The 26,745-nt window shown below is 56.3% G+C and overlaps 2 protein-coding genes across 2 annotated transcripts in view; one reads left to right on the plus strand and one right to left on the minus strand.

The window, feature by feature from the left end:
- JARID2 (jumonji and AT-rich interaction domain containing 2) overlaps window positions 1-11,633 on the plus strand; it is a 237,679-nt gene extending 226,046 nt beyond the window's left edge. The window contains 6 exon segments of the mRNA XM_032424828.1: window positions 1,933-2,038; window positions 2,996-3,178; window positions 3,619-3,749; window positions 4,323-4,506; window positions 6,411-6,518; window positions 9,680-11,633. Coding sequence (XP_032280719.1) covers window positions 1,933-2,038; window positions 2,996-3,178; window positions 3,619-3,749; window positions 4,323-4,506; window positions 6,411-6,518; window positions 9,680-9,862 — 895 coding nt within the window. The 3' untranslated portion in view covers window positions 9,863-11,633.
- Window positions 11,634-12,173: 540 nt separating this feature from the next.
- LOC116644822 (dysbindin-like) overlaps window positions 12,174-26,745 on the minus strand; it is a 51,828-nt gene continuing 37,256 nt past the window's right edge. The window contains exons 2-4 of the mRNA XM_032424660.1: window positions 21,435-21,590; window positions 13,562-13,705; window positions 12,174-12,515 (exon numbers count right to left, since the gene is read on the minus strand). Coding sequence (XP_032280551.1) covers window positions 12,298-12,515; window positions 13,562-13,705; window positions 21,435-21,590 — 518 coding nt within the window. The 3' untranslated portion in view covers window positions 12,174-12,297. The remainder of the gene's footprint in view (window positions 12,516-13,561; window positions 13,706-21,434; window positions 21,591-26,745) is intronic.

A 26,745-nucleotide genomic window follows, 5' to 3' on the forward strand; every position in this document is an offset into this window, starting at 1 on the left:
TCCGTGGGAGGGGTCCCTGCTGTGGGAGAGGCCCAGGTGCCCACCCGTGACCCTCGCCGGTCAGCCCTCCCGGCCGGTCCGCGGCTGGCTCTCCGGGCCCTTGCCTCACGGAGCCAGATGGCAGGTGACAGCACATAATCAGCTGTCTCGTCTGACAGGCCAGCAACAGCTCATCCATCCCCCACTAACTGCTTTTACTGTCCTAATGGGGTGATTAGGCATTCTTTACTAAAATAAGTCTTACAACTAACGTCCTCCCCCCCGAGGAGCCTGTGAATGCAGCAGCCTCGTCATGACGGCTTCCCTGCTCTCGGGCCACGTGCCCACAAGCGTGCTTCGTGTTGAGGCCGGCTGGGGGGGAGGGACCCCTGTGTGGCCTCCCTCCCCAGGAAGGGGGTCCTCAGTGTCCTGCGGGGAGCTAGTGAGTGGCTGCCGGGCCGGGGAGGCCGAGTGGGCTGGAGGCCCGGGACAGAGTGCGTGCCGGCCGCGTCGGGCCTGCTGTTGCCCACGGACGAGCTTGTGGCTGCCCCAGGGCTGGGGTGCACGGGGCTCCACCCAGACCTGCAACCTGACCCGCCTCGCCCCACACGGTGGGGGGTGAGATGGGTGTGTTCGGGCATCCGTCCTCACGGCCCGACCATGAGTGGGAGGTGGGCAAGCGTCAGACTCTGTGGGCCTTCGGAAGACCAATTCCTGGAAACCCCGCTGCTGGGGAGTAAAGAGGAGGCCAGGATAGGATCAGAGAACTTGATGGTGTGCACTTTTTCTGAAAGCATGTGATTTAGGTTGGAAACCCCGGAATTAAGGCACAAATCAGGAACAGGGTATGTTGACATTGAAATAACCTAAGCATTTGTAGAGAATGTGAATGTGGGGCTGGCACCCCCGTTCTGAACCAGGATCTGGCCTCTGAGTGCAGGATTTCCCCACAGACACCAGTGCTGAGGGCCGGCCGGGGGCCTGGGGGATGCTGCCAGTTTGGAGCTGGTTGTGCCGGGGGCAGGGACTGCTGATGGGAGCCTCCCGACGGTCACCCTGCTTTGATTTTTACTGGAGGTTTTCGTTGGCCCGTGGCCTGGTCCGACCATTCCGGGAGTGTGTTCCTGGTGGGCCCTCCTCGGACACTGGTGACCCGTGCCCTGCTCCCCTGACGCAGTGAGGGTCTGGAGTCTCCTGTTGGTTCAGTTCTGCCTACGTCTCCAGCCTTCTCTCCCCCTCGCCATCCCGGTCAGCTCCTCAGCTGCAGCCAGAAGGGTCCGCGCTGTCCCCTGCCCTTGGCCAGGCCCCCCACCTGCCTGCGAGGCTTGCCCGATGCGGCACTCTGGCGCTGCTCTCCTGGGCGCCAAGCCGGCTGGGCCAGGCCCCGGGCTTGCTGGGTTCTGGCACACGGCGCCCTCGGTGGGGCCAGGCCTGCTCCCCCATTTCAGAACTTCACACCGCTGAGGTGTCCTTGCAGCGTGGGCCGGGAGGCTGCGGACGGACAGGCTCGACTCCTTTCCTGTGTTTGGAGGACGGCGGGGTTCGGCTGCCGCGGCCCTCCCCTGCCTGGGGGACCAGCGCCCTTGTCCCGCGGCGCCTTCTGCAGGCGTAGGGCACGCGCCAGAGGCTGGTGGGCTCTGCACGTGTGTCTGGATCTGATTTATAGGGGGCTTTAAACGTCCGGTTTGGGTTTGAAGGGTTTTTGGCTCACCCGTAGGTCAGCTCTGCATAAGAGGAGCGTGTTCGCCCACCGCGGCCGCTGTGTGGCCCTGGGAAGTGGGGCACCAGTCCCTGGTCCCCGGAGCGCGTCCCTCCTCCTGCACTCCGAGGTCGCTCTGCAGGCCTGTGTTCGCTCCGTTCCCCGAGGGAGGGTGCGGGGTGGGGCCCGCTGTGCTCCCCAGGCGGAGGGTCCTTGTCAAGGCTCTGCTCTGCCCGTGTTTCCAAACCCCCCAGGTATTGCATTCCTGCTGAGGAGGAGAACAAGCTCGAGGACGTGGTCCACACCCTTCTGCAGGCTAACGGTACCCCCGGGCTGCAGATGCTGGAAAGCAACGTCATGGTAGGCGCCCCCGCCTGGGCCTGCGGACCCGGGCCGCGGACGTTTGGGCGCAGCGGGGATTCGGGGGAGTTGGATAGAGTCACTTTCTTTGCTGACCTGCCCCTCAGAGGCAAAGACGACATTGGATCTGCCCCAGCCCAAATGTCCTCTTTTATGAAAACCAAACTAGGGAAGTGTTTTCCTCAGATTGCACGGAACTCCAGGCGGACGTCCACAGGGGCCTGGGACTCTGGTTCAGGGCCTGCTTGTGTTGTAAGTGCAGAACGGGGTGTTCTGGGGGCAGGGTCCTGGGCTCGCATCGGGCCCCCCCTGCGGGCCACCTAGGTGACTGGGCTGCTGGTCGTGAGGCTTCTGACCCCGTTTTCAGGAAGGTCTTGGGCCTTTTGAGTTCCTGGGAATCTAACTTCAGCCTTGAGCTGTGTTCTCTGGCCTCTGCTGACCTCTGCCTCCGTCTGCTGTCACTGCGGGGCCCACCTCACTCTGGGTGCGGCGCAGAGAAGGGGAGCATCAGCCCCTCTGGGGGTGCCGGGCCCAAGCCCCCCAGCCCGCACCGCTGCGCCCACCTGGTTCTGGAGGCCACGTGGTAGCCCCCGGCGGTGTGTGTGTATCCCGTTCCCACGCGGCGGTGCTGCACGGGACAGGGCTGTGTGCTCCCAGTGGCCGCACTCCTGTGTGAACGCGGTGTCACTCGCCAGCCAGTACCCATTTAGAGCTTTGTTCCTCTTTGAGGAATTATGTGTGTTCCCTAAAGGAGAAGCAAACCCTTAATATGAAACAGAATCTATCTCCTGGCACGCAGGCCCCTTTGAAGCCCTGATCCCCCCGCGCACACACAGGTGTGCGTGTTAACACACCTGCTGGGTTGAGGCCGTGTCCCGGGGCGGGGGCGCCGTGAGCAGCGGGTCATGGTTGGGGGCAGCTGCAGGGAGTGCGCCCCAGCCCAGCCTGTCCCCCTAGATCTCCCCGGAGGTGCTGTGTAAAGAGGGGATCAAGGTGCACAGGACCGTGCAGCAGAGTGGCCAGTTCGTCGTCTGCTTCCCGGGCTCTTTTGTGTCCAAAGTCTGCTGCGGCTACAGCGTCTCGGAGACCGTGCACTTTGCCACCACCCAGTGGACGAGTATGGGCTTCGAGACGGCCAAGGTGAGGCTGGCCGAGCCCCCTGCGCGCCCCGCTGCGTCGCTGCGCGGGGACTGTGCGGGAGTGCACACCGGCCGGGCAAGGGGGAGCTGCAGAGGATCCCTTTGGGACCTTTCACTGGCAGCTGGGGGGCTTCCTGTAGGAGAGGGGAGTGAGTATCGTGAACGATTTTGAGTTCTGTTATTGACCCACACACAGCATCGGGAAGACGGTACAAAAGACGTTTAAGGTCAAACTTAAAATGGGTAGAAAATCTGCACCCATTTTAAAGTGGTGGGGCGCCCCGAGCGAGGACTTTTCCGCTCTCTGCTGCCGTTCCCCGGGGCGGGCGGATGGGCAGGACTGTCGCAGGACTTTCAGTTGCTTTGCATCCACCTGGAATTCAGAGTTTGGGAATTCAGATAGCCCGCGCGTCCCCTGAGGGGCTGTGTCGCCTCTTGCAGGAAATGAAGCGTCGCCATATAGCTAAGCCATTCTCCATGGAGAAGTTACTCTACCAGATTGCACAAGCGGAAGCGAAAAAGGAAAACGGCCCCACTCTCAGTACCATCTCCGCCCTTCTGGATGAGCTCAGGTAACTTGGGGTCTGGCTTCCGGGAGCCCCTGATGCGGGGGGGGTGGTGGCGGTGCGCCGGAGGGCTGCAGACGGAGGCAGGTCCCGCGCGGGGGTCCCCGGCCGCCGGGGGGGGGGGGGGCGGGGGGAGGCTTTGGGAGCGGGGTGGGTTCTCTTTCCTCTGCCCTCTCCGGCCTGAGGCTTGATGTTTGGGGTCGAACGGGCTGGCGTGCAGCTACGGGAGCTTGGTCCGCCGTGGGAAGGGGTGGAGGCGGGCCCTGGCGGACTGCCCGGATCCCAGCAGCGTGCGGCCGTGGAGAGATGCCGCCACGTCGGGTGCCCCCCACTCGCTGTCCCCCCCCCTGCTGGCGACCTGGCGCCGGGTCTGGCTGGCCACCTGCGCTGATGCGCGGCCTCCCCCTGGCTCCGGTGTGCGGAGCCCCTGCGGTGGACACGGCGCCAGTGCTCTGGCTCCTCGGGAAGCCCCTCCTCGGCCTCCCCACGGGCCTTCCAGAGCCCCGTGCCCTCCCGGGCGCCCGCTAGCCCGCGGGTCTGCGCCGCGGCGCCCTCACGGCCGCCCCTCTGTGCGCGCAGGGATACGGAGCTGCGGCAGCGGCGGCAGCTGTTCGAGGCCGGCCTCCACTCGTCCGCCCGCTACGGCAGCCACGACGGCAACGGCGCCACGGCGGATGGCAAGAAAAAGCCTCGAAAGTGGCTGCAGTTGGAGACGTCGGAGAGGAGGTGTCAGGTCTGCCAGCACCTGTGCTACCTGTCCATGGTGAGCCCGGGGGAGGCGCTCGGCCCCGCCCCGCCCCCTCCCGCCGCCCCCGCCCGTCCGGCCGCAGCTGCTGCTCGGGAGGGGTCGTGGGGCCCGTTCGCGGCCTCGGCTCCTGTCCGGTTCCAGTCTGACGACTCAGAAACGTGTCTGGTGAAAACAGCTTCTGAGCAGCGCAGCTCCTGGTCTCTGGTGGGAGCCGCTTCTGGGCTGCCGACCGCAGGCCCCTCGGGCCGCTCTGCCCCCGCCCCCAGCCCGCCCTGGGCCGTCAGGTGCCTCCCGAAAGGCCCGCGTCCGCAGGCTGAGGACCAGTGGGCCGGGCGGGGCCGGGACGGCCGCGTCCACAGCAGCCACAGCGGCCGTTTTACCTCCGGGCGCTCCTGACTCAAGGGGGCTGCTCTTCCGACAGCCCCAGAGTGGTACGCACGCCCTGGAAACTGGACTCCAGGTTTTAGTTCGGAGGCCGCCTCCCCCCCGACCCAGCCGTGCCGTCCTGTCGGAGGCGTGGGGCGGTGGCCGGGCGCGCGCTCCGACGACCACTCTGCCCTCGGGTTCGGTGCAGCATTCGGGGGACTGCGACACGCCGGGCCCTGCGCGAGGGGGGTGGGCCAGGCCGGGCGGCGGCGTCCGGGGCCGCAGCATTCCGTGCATTTTCCGCTTGAGGATATTTTGAACTCGGTGGGTTTATCAGGATGTGATCCTCTCGTAAGTCAAGGAACATCTGTATTTTCTTCTGTCTGGTCCGTCTTTTCCAAGGTCCTTCTAGAAAGATACAACCTAGGGTCATGCTCTCAGAGAAGGTGCTAAGCATTTCCCCAGGTCTTAAAACCGTTGGGTGAGCGGCACTTGGGAAAGCCGCGGCGCCCCGAGCGCATCCTGTTGTGTCGGCCGGAGCCGCTCCCGTGGGGGACAGCCCCGCTATTTCCCACGAGCCCCAGTGGCGCGGTCACGACCTCCATGTGGGGCCCCGGCTGGTTCCCGTGGGTTTGTGCTCAGGCCGTCGTGCGGACAGGCGGGCCCTGAAAGATGTCGCCAGGCATTTCCTAGCAGCCCCAGTGTTGTTTCAAGAAAGCATAGATCCACCTGAATTTGTACGTAAAAACAGGTTTTATTTTACAATTTTCATTGCTTGGATTAGTCAGAAGCTTTGTGTTTTTGTTTACAGTTTCCTCTTTTTGCCTGTTTCTGTGCTTGGCCTGAGTGTCTTTAAAAGGCGAGGGCTTTCTTCCTGTGTTAGTTCCTCCCTCCGCAGCTCGTCGTACAGCTGCTTCCCCTGCATCTTTATGAAAAGGCTCGTCAGCCTCTTGCATGTCCTGTGTTAAGGCAGCATATTCCCTTTCTCCGCTCGGGAGAGCAGGACTAGGGGCCAGGGCGAGGGGCGAGGACCCCCCCACCACCCTGCTGGCCGTCCGGGCTCCTGTGTGCCCCGGGCACGTCGGGGCTGCACATAGTGCGGAACGCGTGGTTGGAGTGTCGGGGAGCAGCCCCTGGGTAACCCGCGGAGCTGATGGGGCACGGAGCCGCAGGGGGAGACCGTCCGGGGGGCGTCCCTGCACAGCTCTCCAGACCCACGCTGCCATGTCGCGTCCCGCCCTGGTCTGCGTGGTCGCCGTCTCGGAAGCCCCAGGCGCTGAGCACTCACAGGCGTCGCGTTCTCGGGTCTTCTCCGGCCTGTGGGTGGCAGAAACCCGGCGGGACGGGAGGCCCCCGCGCCCGTCGGTGCCCCTCAGAGATGGGCATTTATTCACTTCCTGGTTGGAGGTGCTGCTCCAGGTGCCTGCTTCCGGCTTTTCATCGGTGCCCGGTGGTGGCACGTCCCGGGCACCCGGTCGGCCGGGGCGACAGCGCGGGGACAGGCCGCAGCAGAGCTCCGACGCCCCGCCCCTCAGGCCTGGCTCTTCCCGCAGGTCGTGCAGGAGAACGAGAACGTGGTGTTCTGCCTGGAGTGCGCGCTGCGCCACGTGGAGAAGCAGAAGTCCTGTCGAGGGCTGAAGCTGATGTACCGCTACGATGAGGTCAGTGCGCGCTGCGGGCACGCCTTCGGAGCGGGGCCTGCGGGCCATGGCGACTGGCCCCTGCTCTCCTGGGGCGCGACGCACTTGCCGCACGGCCCGACTTGGGGACGGAGAGTAGCGTAGGTCCAGCTTGTGTCCGACCTGACCTGGAGGATCCCAGGGACTAAAATCAGAAAGGTCTTTACTTTTACAAACTTCCATTCATTCCGGGTTTCTTCGTCCTGGTGACGGGAGCTCTGTAGCCGCGAGCCCGCTGCCCACTGCCCTGCGTGGGGGCCTGGCCCAGCCCCGTACGGCATCTCGGCAGTGGCGGCCGCCGGGGCCTCCGCTCACCCCGGTGGGCTGGGCTAAGAATCGAGGGACAGTGCCGTCCCCCGCGGCAGGGGCTGGGGTGCAGATCCGAGGGGTCGGCGGGGGGCGCGGGCCACCTGTGCACGTCCATCACAGGACAGACGAAACCCGGGGGCCTGGTTGTGGCGCATGGGGGGCCTCAGAGCCAGGTCTCTGGTCTCGGTTTTGTGAGAGAAGCCTGATTCTAGGGCTCTGCGGCCAGGACCGCCTTCCCTCGCTGCGCCCTGCGGAGCTCCTGAGACACAAGGGAATTAGCCCTGTCCTTCCGCCGGCTCCGTGTCCCTTCCCCACAGTGGGCGGCCTGCAGGGGTCCGGCAGGGCCCGCGTGCGGGAGACTCCCCTGCGTCCGTCCGTGCCCGTGCCCCGGGAATGAGCATGTGCCAGGTCGGGGGGCGCCTGCCTTGTGTGGGCTGCAGACTGCGCTGGCCTCTTCCGTCCCATCTCCAGTTGAGAACCGGGGTGCGGCCCCAGCAGGGCACGAGGCCAAGGGCCAGCTCTGGAAGCCGGGAGCCGGTTTTGTCCTCCTCAGGGGCCTCTGGACACTCGGGGCCTTTTTCCTTTGGCATCCAACTCCACAAGTCCCGTCCACCTTCCACATGCATCCCGGGCCCAGTCGGTTCCCGTCGCTTCTGTGCTTCCGTCCTTGTTCGAGGGGCCGTGCTTTCGTGTTCCCTGTGGTCCTTTCCTCCGTCCCTTGCCCTGGTCCTGTGAGAGCTGCCCGTCGTCCTCGGGGGCAGACACCATCCACAGCCCCGGCTCTGTGGCTCGGTTGTGGCCGCAGACAGCAGTGCTTCCGGGGGGAGTGGGCGCCCCCGGCCCAGGGCTGTCCCCGCACAGGCAGCAGGCCCGCGCCTCTGCGCCTCACCCCGCAGCCTCCCGGGGTGCGCGGCCCTGCCCCTCAGACGCACCGCTCACCTCGTGACGGCCGCAGAGCCCTTCCTGGGGGCCCCCCTTTCCAACAGCAGTGGTGCTCTATCACCTGTCCTGGGCAGCACACGCCCGTCCGCCAGGCCCTCGCGCTGTGTCCTGGGGGGGGGGGTCCTCCTCCCACAGACCCCCTCCCCGCGGAGCCTCTGTCCTGCGCCCTGCGGCTGCTTCTGTGGGAGGTGACTGTCCTTGCATCCCACACGACGGAGCCCCAGGCGTGACTGGGCGGGGGGGATGGTGCATCCGCGGGGCTCAGGCTGTGGGCCGGGGGGGAAGCCTTTGGCTGATGGGATGGAAAAGCTGAAAATAGACGGGGGTCTCGTTTTTAAAGTGGGAGCTTGAAGGCAGCAGGCGCTCTGGCCTCCCTGGTGCTTCGTGTCGGCAGCAGATGCCGAGCCCGGGCCGGTGAGCTCACGGGGTGCCGCCACCCGGCCGTGAGGCTCTGCAGAACGTGGGTTCGCCCATCTCTGCCCGTCTTGGGTAGCCAGGTGTTGTGTGGGACCAGAACACTGGACAGAGAATCACGTCTGTCGGGTCCTTCTTGAAGCTTAATGGTTTTGATGAGTAAGAAGGGCATTCGAAGCCGCCTTTGCCAGCGGCCTCATCTTGGTAAATCTGAATCCGTTCCTTCTCGGGTTGGTGTGTGTGGTGTGTGTGTGTGTGTGTGTGTTCATTCGTTCCCTGGTGTGTGTGTGTGTGTGTGTGTGTGTGCGGCGCGCGCGCACGTTGTTCCCTGGGGGAACTACTCACTTTGCGTTGGGTATTAGAAATGGCTTGTGAGGACCCTGCAGGTCCCGCAAGGCTGGTCAGGCCTCCTGGGCTGCCTGAGGGAGCCGCCCGGGGAGCCGCCGGGCCTTCCTGGCAGCCGTCTGGTGGGACGCAGGTGGGACGCAGGGAGGGCGCTGCCCGGCCCCATGCTGCCAGGAGGCTTCGGCCACTTGGAACCAGGTTTTAAAGAAGCTCCTCTATTTACCCTCGATTAGGTTTGCCATAAAGTGCTTTTAAAAACGGCCAGAGACGGAGCTTTCATACACGGGCGGCCCTGCTCCTTCCAGGGTGCTTTTCATTTTCTTTCCAGACAGTTTTCACTTCCCCTTTGAGACCTTCCACCCCTGTGATGAGAGCCTGCTGGTGCTGGAGGGCCAGCCTGGGACGCGGCTGTTCCCCGGGCCTTTGAGTAAAGGAAAGGCCTCTGCTGCCCCCATGTCCACATGGTTTCCTCCATCCCTGGTCCAGGGCAGGTGCTCGTGACATGCAGGCCAGGCCACCTGCCATTTTGATAATTTGGCGCATGGTTTCTTGTAAAACTGGATGGTTTGGGAGTTGTGTGGATGTTGCGCACATTCTCGAGGCCAGCGCCTGGGTGGACGGGCTGCCCTCGCCGGGGTGGGAGTACCAGCATAGCGCTGAGCAGAGCCACTGAAGGGAGGCTCGAGTACCAGGCTGGAGCGCCGCCCCGCAACGCCCGGTGCAGGCTGAGCCGGGCTCCCTCGCAGCCCTGGCCTGTCTGCGCTGAGCCGGGCTCACAGGGCCCACAGCGCCCGCTGGTGTCCACGCTTGTGTGGGCGGCTGTGGCTCGGCGGCGAGGGGGCCGCCGTCCTCCCTGCTGCCTGTAGTCCCGGGACTTCATGGATGTTAAGCTGCCAGGGAGGGGGCCTCACTGTGCCTGAGCGATGTTCTCACTGGTTCTCGCGCTGCCGCTCAGAAGGGCCCAGGGAGCCGTCTGGGGCCTCACCCGGCTTCCAGGAAGCACACTTGGAGGGGCCTCTCGGCTGTCCCAGGCTTGCCATGCGATGGGGAGTCGGCGCCAAGCGTCCCCTGGGCGGTTCTGGGACGGTGCTCTTCTGGTTTCTTAATTCTCTCTCCCTTTCGGCCCGGAACAGGAACAGATCATCAGTCTGGTCAATCAGATCTGTGGCAAAGTATCTGGTAAGAACGGCAGCATTGAGAACTGTCTCAGTAAACCTACACCAAAAAGAGGGCCCCGCAAGAGAGCGACCGTGGACGTGCCGCCATCCCGGCTTTCATCCTCCAGTTCATCCAAAAGTGCTTCGAGCTCGTCGTGAAGATGCCAACACCCGTGTCAACTGATATATATTTTTTTGTAATTATTATATTCTAGTTTGGAGTACTTGCTGTAGGATTCAAGCTGTCTTTGCACTAGCTCTAAAGAAGATTTTCTTCTGGTTTTAGAGAACTAATTTTGTTTTAGCATTAAACTGTTGAACTTTTTTTTGTACTTAGAACCTAGATACTGCAGTCAGGTTTTTGAAACTGCCGTATATTCACTGTTTTAAAAACCCTTGAGGGGCTGTATTAATTTGTATTGCCCCCGTGGCTGAAAAAAGCCTTTTCGGTTTTTTGTTTTGTTTTTTTTGTTTTGTTTTGTTTTCTTTGGTAACTTGGGGAAAAAAAGGCTTTTTAACCCATTTTTGAAGAGGGTGAAGTTTGGAGAACAAATTTTAAAACCATCAGTCATGTGAGCAGATTTTTCTAGAGAGGAAAAGGGATAGGAGACACACACACACACACAAAACTTGAAAAGAAATGGCTTTACTCTGGCTGTCTTTTCTTCTGTCATGTGCAAAATGAGTTTGTAGTTTTTAAAACCGGAGAACGCCCATGTTGTGTCTTGGGGAGGTCATGGCAGCTGAAGGCGGACGTAGTTTCCTAACCCGAGGCAAAACGCGAAGAGGAGCGCCGAGGTTCTCTTTACCAGCACATCACTATGCATCTGTTTTTGGGAAAGAGGAGAGCGAGAGAAGACGACTGCCTGCCTTGGAGGGGTCACGTGAGGGACACCTGTGCCTGATTTCATTAGGAAATCCATTCTGTTATTTTTTGGTGCTGTTGGCTACTTTATCAAAAACCCTTCAATAGCATCCTTAAGAAAAACAAAAAAAGGAAAAAAAAAAGTGATCGAAGCCGTTAAGTGCTTCTTTGTCCTAGATGTGCAATCTTTCTAACATTCCGTCTCCATCTCACTGCTTGTTCCCCACCTTCACGCGTCAGCATTAATCTCTCTCTTCGGTTCGTCTCGTTGACGGTCACACTCAAAGCCACTAGGAGGTCTGCAGTTCTGTTTGAATGTGAAAATGCATTTGCGCTCATCTTGTCTATTTTTTCTCTTCATGTTGTAACAAAAAGAAAGAAGAAAAAAAAAAGAATCCCATCCCTTTTGTACATACGCCTGTAAATTGTTTTAAATACTTGAGCCTTTTTCTCGGTGGGGGGGGGGGGAGGGCGTGAAGACAAGATGAAGAAAAGCCTTACGTTTCCGTTTCTTCATCGGGTGGATTGGATGCTTACAGGGTTTTTCTTGTAACATTTATAAGTGCTGCTTACATCACTGAACAACAACAACAAAATAATAATGGAGTAGCTGTTGCCCTTCTCCGGTTGTGTGTACAGTATGTGTGGAATAAAAAAGGGAACTGTTTTCACAAGCTGTTCTTTGTTTCGTAATTGGACCCACCGAGCCCATGGCTGCCCCTGTTGCACTGAGCTTGTCAGCGGGACTGTCAGGAGCGTCCTGTGCTACACTTTGTTGGTTGTTGTTGCAGAAGACTGAACTGTTTTTGGAATATTTAACAATTACATAAACAGAGTCAAGTGTTTTCCAATGTGGTTGTCCGGTTTTTATGGCCTTGCTGTGTACTTTCCCTCTTTTTGACAGTAAACTCTGCCTCTGGCTTACAGTTTGACATTTAATTAATTTATTAGCGCTGCTCTGCACTCCTCCCGCGGGAGGGAGGACTTCATGTTGTTTATTGCCAGTTTTTTGTTTACTTTTCAGGTTTGTACTACAAGGTTTAATAATAAAAACAGTTTTTTGGATATTTGTCTGTCTTGTGGAAGATGAATGAATGAAACAAGGTCGCTCTTCTCTGGTCACCCCCCCCCCCCCCCCCCCCGGGCCGAGCCTCCGCCTGCCGGTGGCTCCCCCCCACCCCGTGAGCGGGGGCCCCCGTGGCTGCTGTGACCTCTTCCTTTCCGAGCAGCCTGCCAGCAGGCTGGGCCGGGAGCACTGCTGAAGGGGGCCCCGCCGGGTGGGCCAGCTTCCCGGCAGGAGGAGGAACAGAGAAGTAGTCTGGATGATGGATCCTTCTCCTCTGGGCGCAGGTGTGTGTGCTCATGTTAAAGTAGGGACAGCTGCGGGGTGTTGATTTTGTCCTCACAGAGGGAAACCCGAGCAGACTCGGGCTACACTGGAGGAAGCAGATTTAGTCTCTCCAAAGGGCTTCCAACCTCCACACTGGGCCGAGCCAGGGACGTAGGGTTCCCGTCCCAGCCCTGCCAGACGCAGGCCCCTCCGTGGTCCGCGGGGCCCCGAGCTGCCCTCCCTGCCCCGAAGGCCTGAAGGACGGATCTAGCTAGAAGCCCTTCCGTACGAACTTTATTGTCAGCTGTTCTTACAGTCAGTTTCTCACACATTACTGGCAAACTGGGTAAAAACCACCTGCCTGCACAGTGAGGGGACACACGGCGGGAGCACACAGACCTAGGAGTCGCTGTCGTCCGTGTGTAACGTGGCGAGGGCTGTGTCCACCTCCACGCCCTCCTCGTCAGACTGGACGATGGGGGACTCGCCACGGTCGCGGGGGGCCGGGGCAGCCAGCTCGGGGCAGACGGACAGCGAGGAAGGCCGCGCGGCTTGGGATTCGGCGGCCCTTGGGACCTGGAGAGTGATGTCGTGCTGACCGACCCCCGAGGCGGGCCCTGCGAAGTGAAGAGAAACGGCCATGGAGACAGTGCAGTTGGGAAGTACCACGGAAGGCCACCGAATGCGCACGCAGTCCGGGGGGCCCCGGTCCCAGCACCCGGGCGCTCCCGAGTGAGCTGGCGGCGCCAGGGCCCCGAGCTGAGCCTGCCTTCCACACCAGCAAAGCACGGGGCTAAAGGCACAGGCGGCATTTCTTCGAGTCGCAGCCTGTGGAACCGCCACGACCTGGATTTCTGTATATCCTTGGGAGGAACCCTGGAGAATCAACGCTAAGAGAAAACCTCCCTAGTCTTTTAGTGGCTCTCCAACTTCACGGCAACTAAAAAGGCCTGAAAGGAGGCAAAGTCACGTGCAGCTGGTCGAGTTACGGCTTGCGTCCTCCCGACTCCAGGGGAAGGGGCCAGCACTCCCGCCCTTCCCCGCGGCCCCGCCTCGGCGCCCTGGGACAACGGACGGGGGAGAGCGCTGCCTCGTGGTGAAGTTAAAGGCAGCACCCGCCGACGGGAAAGCTGGGGTTTGGAGGGTGGCCCCGGCCGGAGGGGACAGGAGCGCGCTTACCCGCATATGAGCAGGCCCTGTCTGGGCATGAGGGACGGTGTCACGCTGAGCCCGGTCTAGGGCTGGGGCCTCGGAAAATCGTCTGCCCCACTTCCGTGACACCCAGTTTGGGGAAGGCGGTATGTAGAGGACAAGTGCCCACAGGGTTGCAGCCACCACCCAAACCAGAGCCCAGGCGGAGCAAGAGCTCCAGGAAGCACGTGCTGGGGGCGGGAGGGGCGGGGGTTCGAGCCCTGCGGGAGCCGCAGTCCCACATCAGGCCCGACAGCCCGACTCCCACGGCCTTCCGAGCCCCGATGCAGCCCGACGGCCCCTGAGGGGGTGTGGGCCGCGCTCACGGTCTCGGCCAGGTGGCTGACGGGCAGCAGGACAAGCAGCTGAGCTCGGGCTGGCACGGGCTGACCACAGTCCTCAGAAGGCTGCCCTCTGGAGGGAGAGGGTGCGAGTATGAGTGTGACAGTGTGTGCGAGCTGGTCACCCCCACCTGAGACCGGAGACAGTGCCGTGTTGTCTTCGCCACCAGAATTCAAGAAGACGTCCAGGGCCTCCTGGTCAGAGATGTCCATCAGATCCATCTGCTCCAGCATGTCGATGTTCACTTCCATGGACGACATGCTGCCCATGGGCTCTGGGAAGACACGGGCGCGAGAGAAAGTGACACCTTCGGTCTTGAATAACCCTTTCAGAGGTGAGCTCCGAGTGCATTAGGCTAACATGCTCGCGAGACAGAAGTTCCTGCCGTTCCGAACCTTCCAAATGAGAGCAAGGACCCCTCCCAGTGAGGTGCTGCGACTCCCTCCTCGCCCAGCCTCGATGCCCGGGGACCCGTTCCGGCAGCTTTCCTGCTTGCAGGTGCCCCAGACAGCTCGCCCCTGCATGCAGCCGTCCTCGCTGCTGAGCGGGGCCCTGTTCCCAAGAGCCCTCCTGCCACCACAGCTCTGCCTCCTGCCTGCAGATGCCCCCAAACGTGGTACCCCGGCTGAAGCTATCCTTGCCCTGGTGGCCTCTTTCTAGTCCCTGCTCGAAACAGCAGACAAGGTTTGGGCAAGGCCCGCAGACTCCCTGCAGTGAAAGCACAGACTACAGGAAAGTCAAGTCGGCCCACGGGCAAGAGCAGACGAAGACTGCGAGTGAGCCTGGGCCCGGAGGGACGCGGCCCCCTGGTCTGGAGCCCCGTTCCTACTACCTCTGTGGCCCAGAAAACCGCAAGCCCGTTGGCTTCACCATCCCAGGCGTGACAGTGTCCGGCAGAAATGAATTATTTCTGGATGCGGACATACCCTCAGCCCTGGGTCTCCCAGTTATGCAGACACGCAAACTCGGCCCAGCCCAGCGCTTACGGCACGCGGGGCCCTGCCACTCACGAGGAGGGTCAGCAGAAACACACGCGGGGTAACACCCCCTGCCATTTAATTTAAATGACTAAGTATTTTAATGAACTTAAAGATGAATCAAAAAAACGGGTTAAAAGACAAACATTTGAGAGAAGCCAAATGACTTTCAGATAGGAACATTTTAGTCACCAAAATGTAGAACTTTGGGCAGGAGTTAAACGGAAGATGAGTGAGGGCCAAAATCCGCAAGAGCATGCTAGACTGAATCAACTCTCCCCTACACGGCCCAGAAACAGCGGGAAAACGCAAACAGCTGAACACCGTCAGGGCTCCGAGACCAGACGCTGGGGAGCAGTGACAGTCCACGGGGCTGATTTTCCAGACCAGATTCAGGAAGACAGATAAAAGCAATCCTCACCTCCATCAGTGGAGCTGACGAACGGCAGAGAGAAGGGACAGATGAGGAAAGAACAGGAAATAATCAGTCTGACAGCTTCTCAACAACAGAAGCAGGAAACCGTGGAATAAGAAGTTCAAAGAGGTGAGATGAATGTCATCTCTAAGATTCTAGAACGTTAAGTGGCATTTAAGATCAAGGATCAGATACAAGCTCAGTCAGACAAAGCTCGCCAAGTGAAGCCGCTCTGGGCACGCAGGGCCGAAGGGGCCGGGCAGCTGGTTACAGCGTACCCAGTACTAGAGGACTGAGCGCTGGCGACAGGAGCCGCAGGGGGTGTGTGGGGAGCCCACGCGGTGTGAGGCCCTGCTCCAGGGGGAGGGAGGGAGGGAGGGAGGGAGGGCCGGATCATCTTGAGGCACGGCACCCTTAACGGTCACCCTAAGATTCGAAGTAAAGAGCAAAACACTTCTGTCCCTAAGCTGGAGGGAGCTTACTCAAGCCTAGGTGACCTCCCCGAAACGGCAACGTCCAAAGCCACGTGGTCAGCATGGACTCCCAGGGTGTGGACCAGGTCACGGCCTCGCAGTCCTGCTGTGTCACCGCCCGACCGGTCAGGGCCACTGTGCCCACTGGTCAGATGCGGGCCCCATGGGGGTGCCGGCCGCTGGGCTGGAAACAGCAGGTTTTCCTTTATGGGTATGGAGGCCTGTCAGCACAGCCTTTCTGGCTACTGGCCTTGCTTTGGCTGCAGTTTTGAAAGGTCCAGAGGCTCCCTTTCCTTTCTGTCTGTCCTGTCCTGTTCAAGAGGACAGGAGTAGGACTTTGAGAAAAACTGGATTAACAAGCATCGAATGGCACCAAGAAAGATGGTAACGAAGCCACGTATGTCAGTAAGCCGAGGAAATGTAAATGAATCAGATTTGCCAGTTGTAACAGGTTATAAGACTGAATTAAAGTGATTAAAATCTACCTATGTTTCGTTCCTAGCAGACACTCCTAAAACATAAGGACATTAAAAAAAAAAAAACACGAAAAGCTTAAGAAAAATGGAAAGTAGATAAATAATTAACGTGAAAGCTGACACAGTAATTTTAATAGGAAACAAAACACACTTTAAGGGAAAACAAAAATACCGGGGTAAAGTGTAGTACTTAGTAAAGGTTCAGTTCGCCAGGAGGACAATTCAAAATTTCTGTGTGATGATATAATTTCTGGCTATGTTTAAAGAATGGCAGACAAAGAAGATCTAAGAAATCCATAATTATGAGGGGAAGGAGGGCTTGATATACCTCTTGGATAATTACATAACCAAACGCTATAAAATTCAGTGATAGGGAATATTTGAACAGCCCAACTTACAAGCCTGTTGCAATGAGTACACGCAGAACCCTCTCATTTAGAATCTTGCCCTCAAATATACGTGAAACATGCAAACTCTTAAGTCTTGAATTAAAAAAAATCAAAATCCCGTTCTCTGACAACCACAAGGAAGTTCATTAGAAATCAGTAACAAACGGTAACTAGAAACACCTTCACGCATTATTTAAAGACACTTCTGAACAGTTCACAAGTCAAATAAGTCATAATGGAAAATCTGAAAAACCCAGGAAGAACTATTACTTGTCAAAACTTGTAGAATTCTGTTAAAAGGGGTGAACTTTAACCTCGTGAAACATTCATAGCTCTGCCTTATTCAGACAAGAATCCTGAAAATCAAGCGCAGATGGCCAACTTAAATTAGACCCAAACCCAAAAAACCACCACCTGAAAATCCCCAGTACCGAGGAAGAGAACTTCATGAACTAAAGATTCAATAGAAAACAAAACTAAAAGTTGAGTCTTTGAGAAAACACTTAAAAACGGATGTTCTGGGTAAGATTCATCACGAAGGGGTCAATGGCACAAACGAGCAATTTGAGGGAGGCCGAAGCAAAGCTTGCCCCGAATGCCAGAGACGGAGTCACGCACCGCGGCCACCACTGTGCGAACGTATTTGCGAACTACGGACGCGCAGGACAGATTCCGTGGAAAACTTGCTAAAACTAGTAAACGGGAAACCTCTGTAACTATCACAGGGAAAGCACGGGTAGCTCTTGCCACAGAGAGGACTGGCCCCCCAGCAGTGTCCGAGGCACGTGCCCCCAACGCCGGGGAAGAGAAGTGAGGAGAGCTGCTGCGCGTGGGCACAAAGCAGGGCTCCTGGAGGGTGGTGCTCCCTCCATGTAGGAGCTGAACTCAACTGCAGCCAGCGTCTGCAGGGGCTTTTCACAGGACCTGGAAATCGGACTCCCACGTTTCTACGGAAGGACAGAGCCCAGAAGGCCAAGGCAACCGCAAAGGAGCGAGAAAGCGCCAACGTGTGCAGGGGTGTGCAGGACTCGCCATGAAACACTCCACCTGAGGCCCCAACACCCTGGACCAGAGGATTCTTTGTCATGGGGCTGTCCTGTCTACTGGCGGATGGCCAGCAGCATCCGTCCGTCTGTCTGCTAGATGCCAGCAGCATGCCCCTGCCCCGAGCGCCCCACCACGGTGCAGACGGGACAAAACTGCCCCCGCTTGAGAACCGCTGCTTACTGAAGAATTCGGATGGTACGGTTGGGGCTCCAGGCTAGACACACGGAAGAACAGGTTGGAGAAGAGGGCCTAGGACAGACTCCCCGTGTACTGCAACAAGACACCCAGCAGCAGTGGGGGAAGAATGCTGGGGTGGAGACAACAGTACCGAAACTGGGTCCTTCCCTCACGATCCACAGAAAGACCAACTGGTGGTGGATTTAAGAGCCAAGTATGGAATGGAAAACACTGAAACTTTACAAATGAAACACAGTAGGATGTTCTTATAACTTGCAGCTCTAGCCAAGTTCTACTTGTGTGTTACTTGGAGGGAAGGAGTTCCTGAGCGAGACGCAAAAGGACAAACCATACACAATAAAATGGGCAAAGCTGATCACATTAAAATAAACACACACTGAGCAAAGGCCACTCTAGGATCGATAAGCCATGGGTCAAGTGAAGGTGACGGCCTCGGATTATCATCAAAGGCCAATACCATGGGTATAAGACTACGGACAGTCAAGGAAATGCAAATCAAAACCCAAATAAGAGGTCATTTCGTACAGATTGGCAAAAACTTAAATCTCTGGCTCTAACAAATGTTGACAAAGATGAGGAGTGATCAAAACATGCACATACTGCTAGGGACGCTGTAAACGGGTATGGGGATTTTGGCAGGTAATTTGACCATCTAGTAAAAATAAAGATAAGCACATCAAATGACTCTGTAATTACTATTCTCGTGATACACCCTAAGGAAACGGTTCTCAAAGCGTGGCCCCCGGGGCCAGCAGCCTCTAGCGTTCCCTCACCCCAGAGCTGGTCAGAAATGAGAATTCTCAGGTCCCACCCCAGACCTACTAGATCAGAAACCCTGGAGTGGGGCCAGCCCTTGTGTGCGCAGCCCTCCTGGTGACGGTGAGGCTGGCTCAAGTTTAAGACCCATGGCCCTAAAGAAACTCTCCTCACATGTATCAAGACGCATGGGAATGTCCTTAACGGTGGTGTTTTTAGTGAGAAAGAACTTGAAACAACGAAAACACCATCGACACAATGAATAGATTTCCATATATTCATTCAATAGATGTGGAAATTATTTAAGAGTGAAAAGGAACAAACGAGGCTGAAATGAGCCGGAATGGACAATGGTCAGAATACGTGCCGAGAAAGCCAGCATGCAGTGCAGCGCCAATCTGCGTCTGCGCGCAGCCGAGGCGGCCGGAACCGTGAGAGTGGCTGGTCCCTCTGGAGGGGGGCCTTCACTGGTATGGGTGCTGGTAGTTCTTGAGCTGGGTGGTTAGTACATGGGTGTTTTTTTGAAAATACACCAATAGTTTATCAAGTCAGTCACAAAAGTCCACTTTCCAAAGTAATGCACTGCAAGAGATGAGTTTTGAGACAGTATATGGGTGTTTATGTTATTCCTTATACCTCTGTGTATATTTGGAATATTTCATAACATTTTTAAAAATATCTGAAGCAAATTTGGGAAAACATTAAAATGCTAAATCTGGAAACAGGAGTATGGGACATTTTCAGTTCTTTTCTGGATATTAAAATACTTCCTAATTCAATGAAAGCCAGTAATGGGTCATAGTAAATTTCCAATAAAAATTTTATTTCTAAATAAAACCCTCACGGGGAAATAATTATACAAAGTTAAACCCATAAGCTGATGACTGTGTTTGAGACACTCCTCCAACTCAAGATAGTATCCTGGGGGGGGGGGGGGGCGGTAAGACACTATATGAATTCTAGTTTGGTGCATTTTTATCTATTAATTCTCCTCTAACTTTGCTAATCTTGCCCACACATCCTTCCCTTCTCTTTCCCAAGCACTGGGTCCATCCTGGAACACCCAAGGGCTGAGTCCTCCAGGACTGGACTCTGCTGAGCTGCACAGGGCCCCCTCGGGAGCCGGAGATCCACTGTAGGAACACAGATACAGAGCAGGGCGTCTCCAAGGTGATCTATTCAGTACTAGCTGCACCCTCAACATACCCCGGCTCTCAGCAACAAAGACCACTGAAGCCGGGTCCGGACCACGCCAGGCTGCGTGCCTGGACTGCACTCAGACCCGCTGGGCGCCAGCGGCTCCCAGTTCCCCTCCGAGGCTTGGCACATCTGGCGGTGACCTTGTGTCTCCAAGTGCGGGACGCTCCACGCTCTGTGGGTTCTCCAGCCTCACCCGACCCGGGGTCGCCCGAGGTCCCTTTACCCTTTACTCGGATACTTTTCTGGGTAAAATTTCCCATGTCTTTGTCTTCATTAAAAAATGATGCTTTGGAAAGTGAGAAAAATTCAGACTGCTATTTCGGATTTAGTGGAAGGAGTCCAAAATACCATGTTCACTATGGAGATTTTTTTATCTTGACTGATTCTCCTACATGAGACCTCCCCACGTTCACCCTTGGGAGAGGACTGCTGGGGAAGACAGGCGTGTGGCACTTGCCAGGCTGGGAAGCCCAAGGGACGGCTCCCAACAGCCCTGTGGAGAGATGCTTGTTATCTGCAAATGTCCTTCCAGCTCTGGCTGCAGCAGAAAGCGAAAAAGCCCAAATCTTCCAATTTTCTTCTTCAGTGCTTTCAAGACCACACAAGGGGGTGCCTTTGGGAGGCAAACAGGCTGAGATGAGGTGGGGAGGGCTGGGCCTCCCCTAAGGGGATTAGCGTCCTCCGCAAAGACATGCCCGAGGGGGGCTCTCACTGCCACGTGGGGGTGCCAAGAGATGCAAGCCCAGGAAGAGGGCTTCTCCCCTGGGAGCCGAACCTGCCGGCACCTTGATCTTGGACTTGAGCCTCCAGAACTGTGGGAAATAAACGCCCGCGGTTTAAGCCACCTGTGTCTGGGGGTTTGTTACAGTGGCTCACACTGAGACGGCCTCCTCCTCACCCCTGCGCACGACAGGACCCACATCCCTGCAGCAAACGGGCCGCTCACTCCATAACCAGCACCAAACCCTGGAGCAAAGGAATAGCGTGCGTGTTCTGAGGAAACGGGCAGCCTGACCTTCCTAGATGAAGACAGACTTTAGGTCGGCGGCATACAACAGGGAAAGCCAAGTCCGGAGAGACGAAGACGCTCATCTTCAAACCTGTCCGGCCCACCGCAAGAAAGCCTTAGCCACCCAACGCGTCCTCTGGTGCTTTCCAAGGCATTCAGATATTACTTCTCATCAGTTTTCTCTGCATTATTTTCCTTCCTCGTTTTTGATTTCTTTGGCCTCTCCTGAGGGAGGCCACAGGATAGAAAGGGAAGGAAGAGCATGAGGTAACAGAGTTACGTCGGGGGGTGTGGTGAGGGGCAGGGGAGCCCAGGGAGGCTGAGGACAGTCAGATCTGGGGAGGCGGGGGGGGGGGGGTCTCTGGGGCGCTGAGGGGCAGGTGAGCCCAGAAGGCCTGGCCGTCACTGCTCCTGCCCGAGAGGAATGGAAGCTGCCATGTAGGCCCCCGGCTCTCAAAGGCCCCCGGCTCTCTGAGGGACTCCGTCCCTGATGCCTCCCCTGCTCCACTTGTTCCTGGGAACCATCGAGATGCAGACAGACATTTATGCATCTAGATGTGCCTCACACAACCATTTATAAAGGTAAAGAATCGACACGTTCAGCTAGGAAACTGGTTAAACGTAGCACAGTGTACATCCTGCCGGTGAGGACGCACCTCTGAACCCACGCCCTTCTAAGGAATTCTTAACACGGGGAATGATCCCCGTGGAGTGACTGGACATAGGTACGGTGTGGTAGCAGTTACGTACACAGACTGGGAAAGAACCACCCCGAAAATAGTAACAGAGATTATTCTGTGCTGGAGAATTAAGGGTAATGTTTGTCTTTTTTACTTTTTAATAAAACGTATTTTATGTTTTCTAAGTATCTCCAACTAAAGCCTAGAGCTACAGGAAGACGCAAAAACCACGACAAGACAGACGTGGCATGACGCATCCACTCTGAGTTTTGGGGACTGATACCAGAATGGACTGCAGGGGACTGTGCCTCACGACCCGGCCGGGGGATGCAGTGTGACACGGTCTCCGTCCCCCGCTGCCAGCGACCCTCTCCCCCACTTGCCTCTCCTCTCCGCTATCTGCAGGTAACCTGTGGAGAGGTACTGCTCCATGTCCTGCTGGAAGGCCTCCTCGAAAAACTTCTGCCGCTCCTTCAGCTTCGCTTGCTGGGCGTGCTCCATTTCCAGGACCTTCTGGGTGTGCTCGGCATCGAGTTCAGCTAAGGAAACAGAACACTCTGGGTCAGGGTTTGAGAAGGGGCGGGGAGACAGGAAACGGGAATACATTCGTACTCCTGCGAGCCTCCAAGCTGAGAGGCCGGTGCCCCGACGGAGATGCAGGCCGCCTCCCGTCCCCCAGTCTGGGGCCCTTCTTCCGGTCCCCGGCGTGCCAGCCCCTGGCCGTCCCATCCCCCCACTCCCGCCTGCAGTGACCGTCCAGCACATCTCCCACTTCGTACAGAACAGCTTTCGGGCAGACAGGCGGACAGGGCCCTAGACAGAGGATGCCCTCTGCCCTCCCCCAGCGCGGAGCCAGGCGCACAGGAAGCACTGAGTAAGTTAAGGAGCAAGGACGCAGCTGCTGGGGTGCAGTGGCCACGGGGGGTCTGGGCTTCACTGCTCACCAGCCATGCAACCTGCCTGACATCCGTCAGCCTTCCTGAGCTTCACGGGGCCCATCTGAATTTGGGACAGGAATATTAACCCAATACTGACACGCGACGTCAATGGAATCGTGCTGAAAGAACTTTACGATTAAAGTGAGCAGGGACCCTTCAAGTTGGGGCTGAGTCTGTACGAGCAGGCAAGAGCCATGAGTACAGTCGGCCCCCGCGGCGGCACGCTAGCAAGAACCCCACACTGCCCTTCTGGGGCCTCACCGTCCTCCGCGCCCCCGTGGAGATACTGGGTCAGGCGTGTACCATCGTTTGCCCTGTACGTGGGCCACGGGTTATGAATTCTCGGGTCCTCTGGGCGTCACACGGCGGTGGGCACCCACTCAATACGGCCCCCAAGATCCCCGGCCCCCTGGGGCGCACACCCCATGTGACCCCCAGACCGTGACTGCATCGGATTTTCCCGCCACGATTAGCTTAGGCCCCGTGGCATGGCTGATGTGAAGAAAGAGAGGCCGTCCGGGCCGGCCTGCCCTGCCCCGGCTCTTCAAGGCCCTGCACTGTTCTGGACAAAGTGATGTAACCAGGGACATCCTCCCGTGTGGGCTCCAAAGCGCGGGGGCCGGTCGGCAAGGCCCCCAGGCGGTGTCCAGGGACGGACAGCAGTCCCCGGGGCGGGGGCCACCAGCGCAGAAACAGGGACCTCCTCCTGCAACCTGACCGAGCGTGGAAGCAGGTTCCTCCCCCGACTCTCCGGACAGCAGTGCAGCCTGGTCGGCACCCTGCTGTCGGCCTGTGAGGCGCGGGGCCTGGACCGACCATCCTACAGGCTGTGAGCGGAGACACCTGTGCTCTTTATTTCAGCCACGAAGCGTGTGCTGGTCTCTTAGGCAGCAACACGGGGACCCTGCAAGTAAACTGCATCAGTTCCAGCCCCTGCCCAAATCGGACCGGTGGAAGACTCAAAAAACGACAACTGGAGGTATTTCCCTTACACAAATATTTTGCAACAACTCCCTTGTAGCAGACACGACGCTAGGCTGAGTTTGGCAGAACAGAACGTGTCCGCTACCTTACTGTCGTGGCATAAACTGAGGGCCCCAAACACTGAAAAATAATTTCACTGAAGACATTATTCCCCACAGTTTACCCTTGGGGTGTTAGAACTCCTGTAACTCAATAATAAAAAAAATCCAATTACAAAATGGACAGAGAATCTGAATAAACACTTTTCTTAAGAAGACATACAAATGACCAACAGGCACACGAAAAGATGCTCAAACATTACTAATCATCACAGAAATGCAAACCAAAACCACAGTGAGAGACCATGTCACATCTGCTAGAATGGCCATCACTGGGAAGACACGAGATAACAGGTGCTGGTGAGGATGCGGGGAAAGGGGAGCCCCCGTGCACTGTGGGTGGGAAGGCAAGCTGGTGCAGCTGCTGTGGAAAACAGGATGGAGGCTCCTCAAAAAATTAAAAATAGAATCACCCTACGATCCAGCACTCGCACTTCTGGATTACATATCCAAATGAATGAAAACAGCATATTGAAAAATTATCTGCACTCGAGCATTATTCATGATAGCCAAGATATGGGAAGAACCTAAGTGTCTGTCAGGAATGAATGGATGTGGGGGGTGTGTGTGTGTGTCTGTCCATAGGCATACAACGGAATACGACTCATTCATGAGGAAGAAGGAAATCCTGTCATTTGTGACACTATGGACAGGCCTTGAGGGCGTTACGCTAAGTGTGACAAGTCGAACAGAGAGAGACAAATCCTGCACACTACTTAGATGTGGACTCTAGTAGAAACGGAGAGTAGAATGGTGGTTACCAGAGACCGGGCGGTGGGGGAAGTGAGATGTGGGTCAAAGGGTACAAACTTGTAGTTAGAAGAGATCTCATGTAAAACACTGTGGTTATAGTCAACAGTACTGTATTATATACTTCAACGTTGCTAAGAAACTAGATCCTAAGTGTTCTGACCACAAAAAAGAAATGATAATTTTGTGAGGTGATGGAGGTGTTAGCGGACGCTACAGTGGTAATCAGACTGCAATGTACGCTTGCATTAAATCAACACGTACACCTTAAACTTCCACAATGTTATATGTCAATTATATATCAATAAAAAATCCTTGGGGTGTTACCAAGTGATTTTTTTTTTTTTTAGTAGGCTCCATGCCCAGTGTGGAACTCATGACCCTGAGACCAAGACTTGGATGCCCAACCAACTGAGCCACCCAGATGCCCCTGCAGTGATTTTTAACAACAAAAATACATAAAACTTATAGTGAACAATGGTCTACGAGGCCCAGTGTGTTCTGCCTTAGTCTCTTCACCAATATTCAACACCACATTTCACAAATGCTGAGAACATAATCCTATATGCATGATATACCTTAAAAATTCAATAATGGAATATGTTTTTTTAAAAAAGATTTTTATTTATTTGAGACAGAAAGCGAGAGCGAGTGAGCATGAGCAGGGTGAGCGGCAGAGGGAGAAGGAGACTCCCCCTGAGCAGGGAGACTGATGCAGGGCTCGATCCAGGGACTTGGATCATGACCTGAGCCGAGCCGAATGCAGATGCTTAACTGAGCCACCCAGGCGCCCCAATGGAGTAGGTTTTTGATCCCAAATCAGTTATAGTCTCCAGTACTTAGAATATTCTGGGCATTCTTCTTGTATTCTAACCTACATCCATGCAAGCAATACAAACTAGCATTAACCAAGCCACACCAACAAAAAGGAAACCTTCCCCACTTCATATAATTCCAGGCATTACACCTACAATGTGCCTTCTCTTCACACTATTATCACTATGGGCATTCTCTGTATTTCCATGTCACCCTAACTAACCCCATCTCATTGGTCTGTTTACAGGGAGATGGTCTGGAAGGAGCACAGGTTTTGGAATCAGGCCAGGTAGGGTCCTATCCCTTTTAGCAGATATCCCTGAGACTACTTCCTGCAGACGCCGGTTCCCTTGTCTCTCCGTATTTCTGCTCATCATTACTACTACTTATTCTTGGAGTCTCGGGGAACCTTAAACCACAGAGCCCAGAAGTTCTGGGGAATTAAAACAGCTCTCAACCAGAAGTCAGTGTATCAATGTTCCAGTCTCCCATCCTTTGCATGGATAATTCTAGGAGGCATTCTGAACACTTCCCAGAGATCCTGGGGGAACTGCAGCCCCTTGGCTCTAGCGTCGACTTTAATAACACATCCCTGTCTTGGCTTTTCCTCCCATGCTTGCCCTCTGCATCCTCACTCCTGCTCCTCGGGACCGCCTCCCACACAAACTACCTGCAGCAAGATCCTCACCCCAGGCTTGGCTTCCAGAGAAACCCACGCTAGCCTATCTAGGACTAGCTATCACGTAACCTCCCTGAGTGTCAACGTCCTCCTCTGTATGAGAAAGGTAAAAACACCTATTCTGTAAGTGGTTGGCAGGACTAAATGAGGGAAGAGACGTGAATCACCAGGCACACAGCACTGACCAAGAGCTGACAGATCCTACCAGCAGTATTTGAAATAATGGATTCTTGAACAGGAACATTATGAAAAAGGAATATGAAACATTACCACGAGCCAGGATGCGCACGACACTGAGAATCACCCCAGCTCTCTCAGCCCTGCTCAGGCACTTCGGAACCAGCCACCTTTCAGTGGCCTTACTACCTCGGCGCGGAACTGAGTGGACTCGGAAGAGGGGACGGAGGGGACTGAAGAGGATGTCTCCTCATCTGTTTCACTTCGGCCATCAACCTCTCTGCTCAAACGCTTCCTGGCTGCCAAGTGCATTCGAGTAAGTCAACCCTAAAGCAGATTAAATAGGCTTCAAACACTTCAAGCCAAGTTCACTTAATCTTTAGAAAAAAATAATTCCAGAATAAGCAGCTCAAAAACAGATCAATGTAGAAATCAAAAGGGGTTTTCACTGAAGAATACCTTGTTTTAACCAAATTAAGATTTTCTATAGATAGTTGTATAGCTTGAAAACTTTCATTCTTCTCAAGACTTCTGCTTCAAAAGTTCAGTTCTCTCCTGTTTCTGAATTACAAGTCCTATGTTTGTTTGTTTTTAAGATTTTATTTATTTATTCATGACAGACAGAGAGGCAGAGGGAGAGGGAGAAGCAGGTCCCCTGCAGAGCAGAGAGCCCTGCGTGGGGCTTGATCCCAGGACCCCGGGATCACGACCTGAGCCGAAGGCAGACGCTTAACCAACTGAGCCACCCAGGCACCCAGTCCTATGGTTTTTTATCTTAGGCTTTCTATATTGGAATGAAATCTAATCATGTGTCAACCCTCACAAAAGCAGGGGGTAAGGTAGATCAGGGAATTTAAAATGACTTAAGAGGAAGAAGATCACAATTTTTTGTTTTCAAGCATGTAACGCAGTCGTTATTGGAAATACTGGCGACTGCCCGACGTCGGCTTGTACCTGATGTCTGAGCTGACCGCGTGGCGACAGTCAGCGAGCAGCACAGCAGGGCCCCCCGAACCAGCTCCACGCTCAGGGTCACGATGAAAAGCACAGGGCGGACGGAAGCCGTGCAGAAGCTGCACCCCGGCCTCGGGCCTGAGCGAGAAGGTTCTAGTGCTGCGGATTGCCCTGCCGTGAAGCCAGTTCTCGCCACCCGACAGCCACATCTGGGGCTGCTGCCACCGTGGGAGGCCGCCTCTGGGAGGGTTTCAGATCTAGAGGTTTCGCAGCATCTGGATGTTAGAATGACTGTGGA

Source organism: Phoca vitulina, unplaced genomic scaffold, assembly GCF_004348235.1.
Source record: "Phoca vitulina isolate PV1807 unplaced genomic scaffold, GSC_HSeal_1.0 scaffold31, whole genome shotgun sequence".
NCBI lineage: Eukaryota > Metazoa > Chordata > Mammalia > Carnivora > Phocidae > Phoca > Phoca vitulina.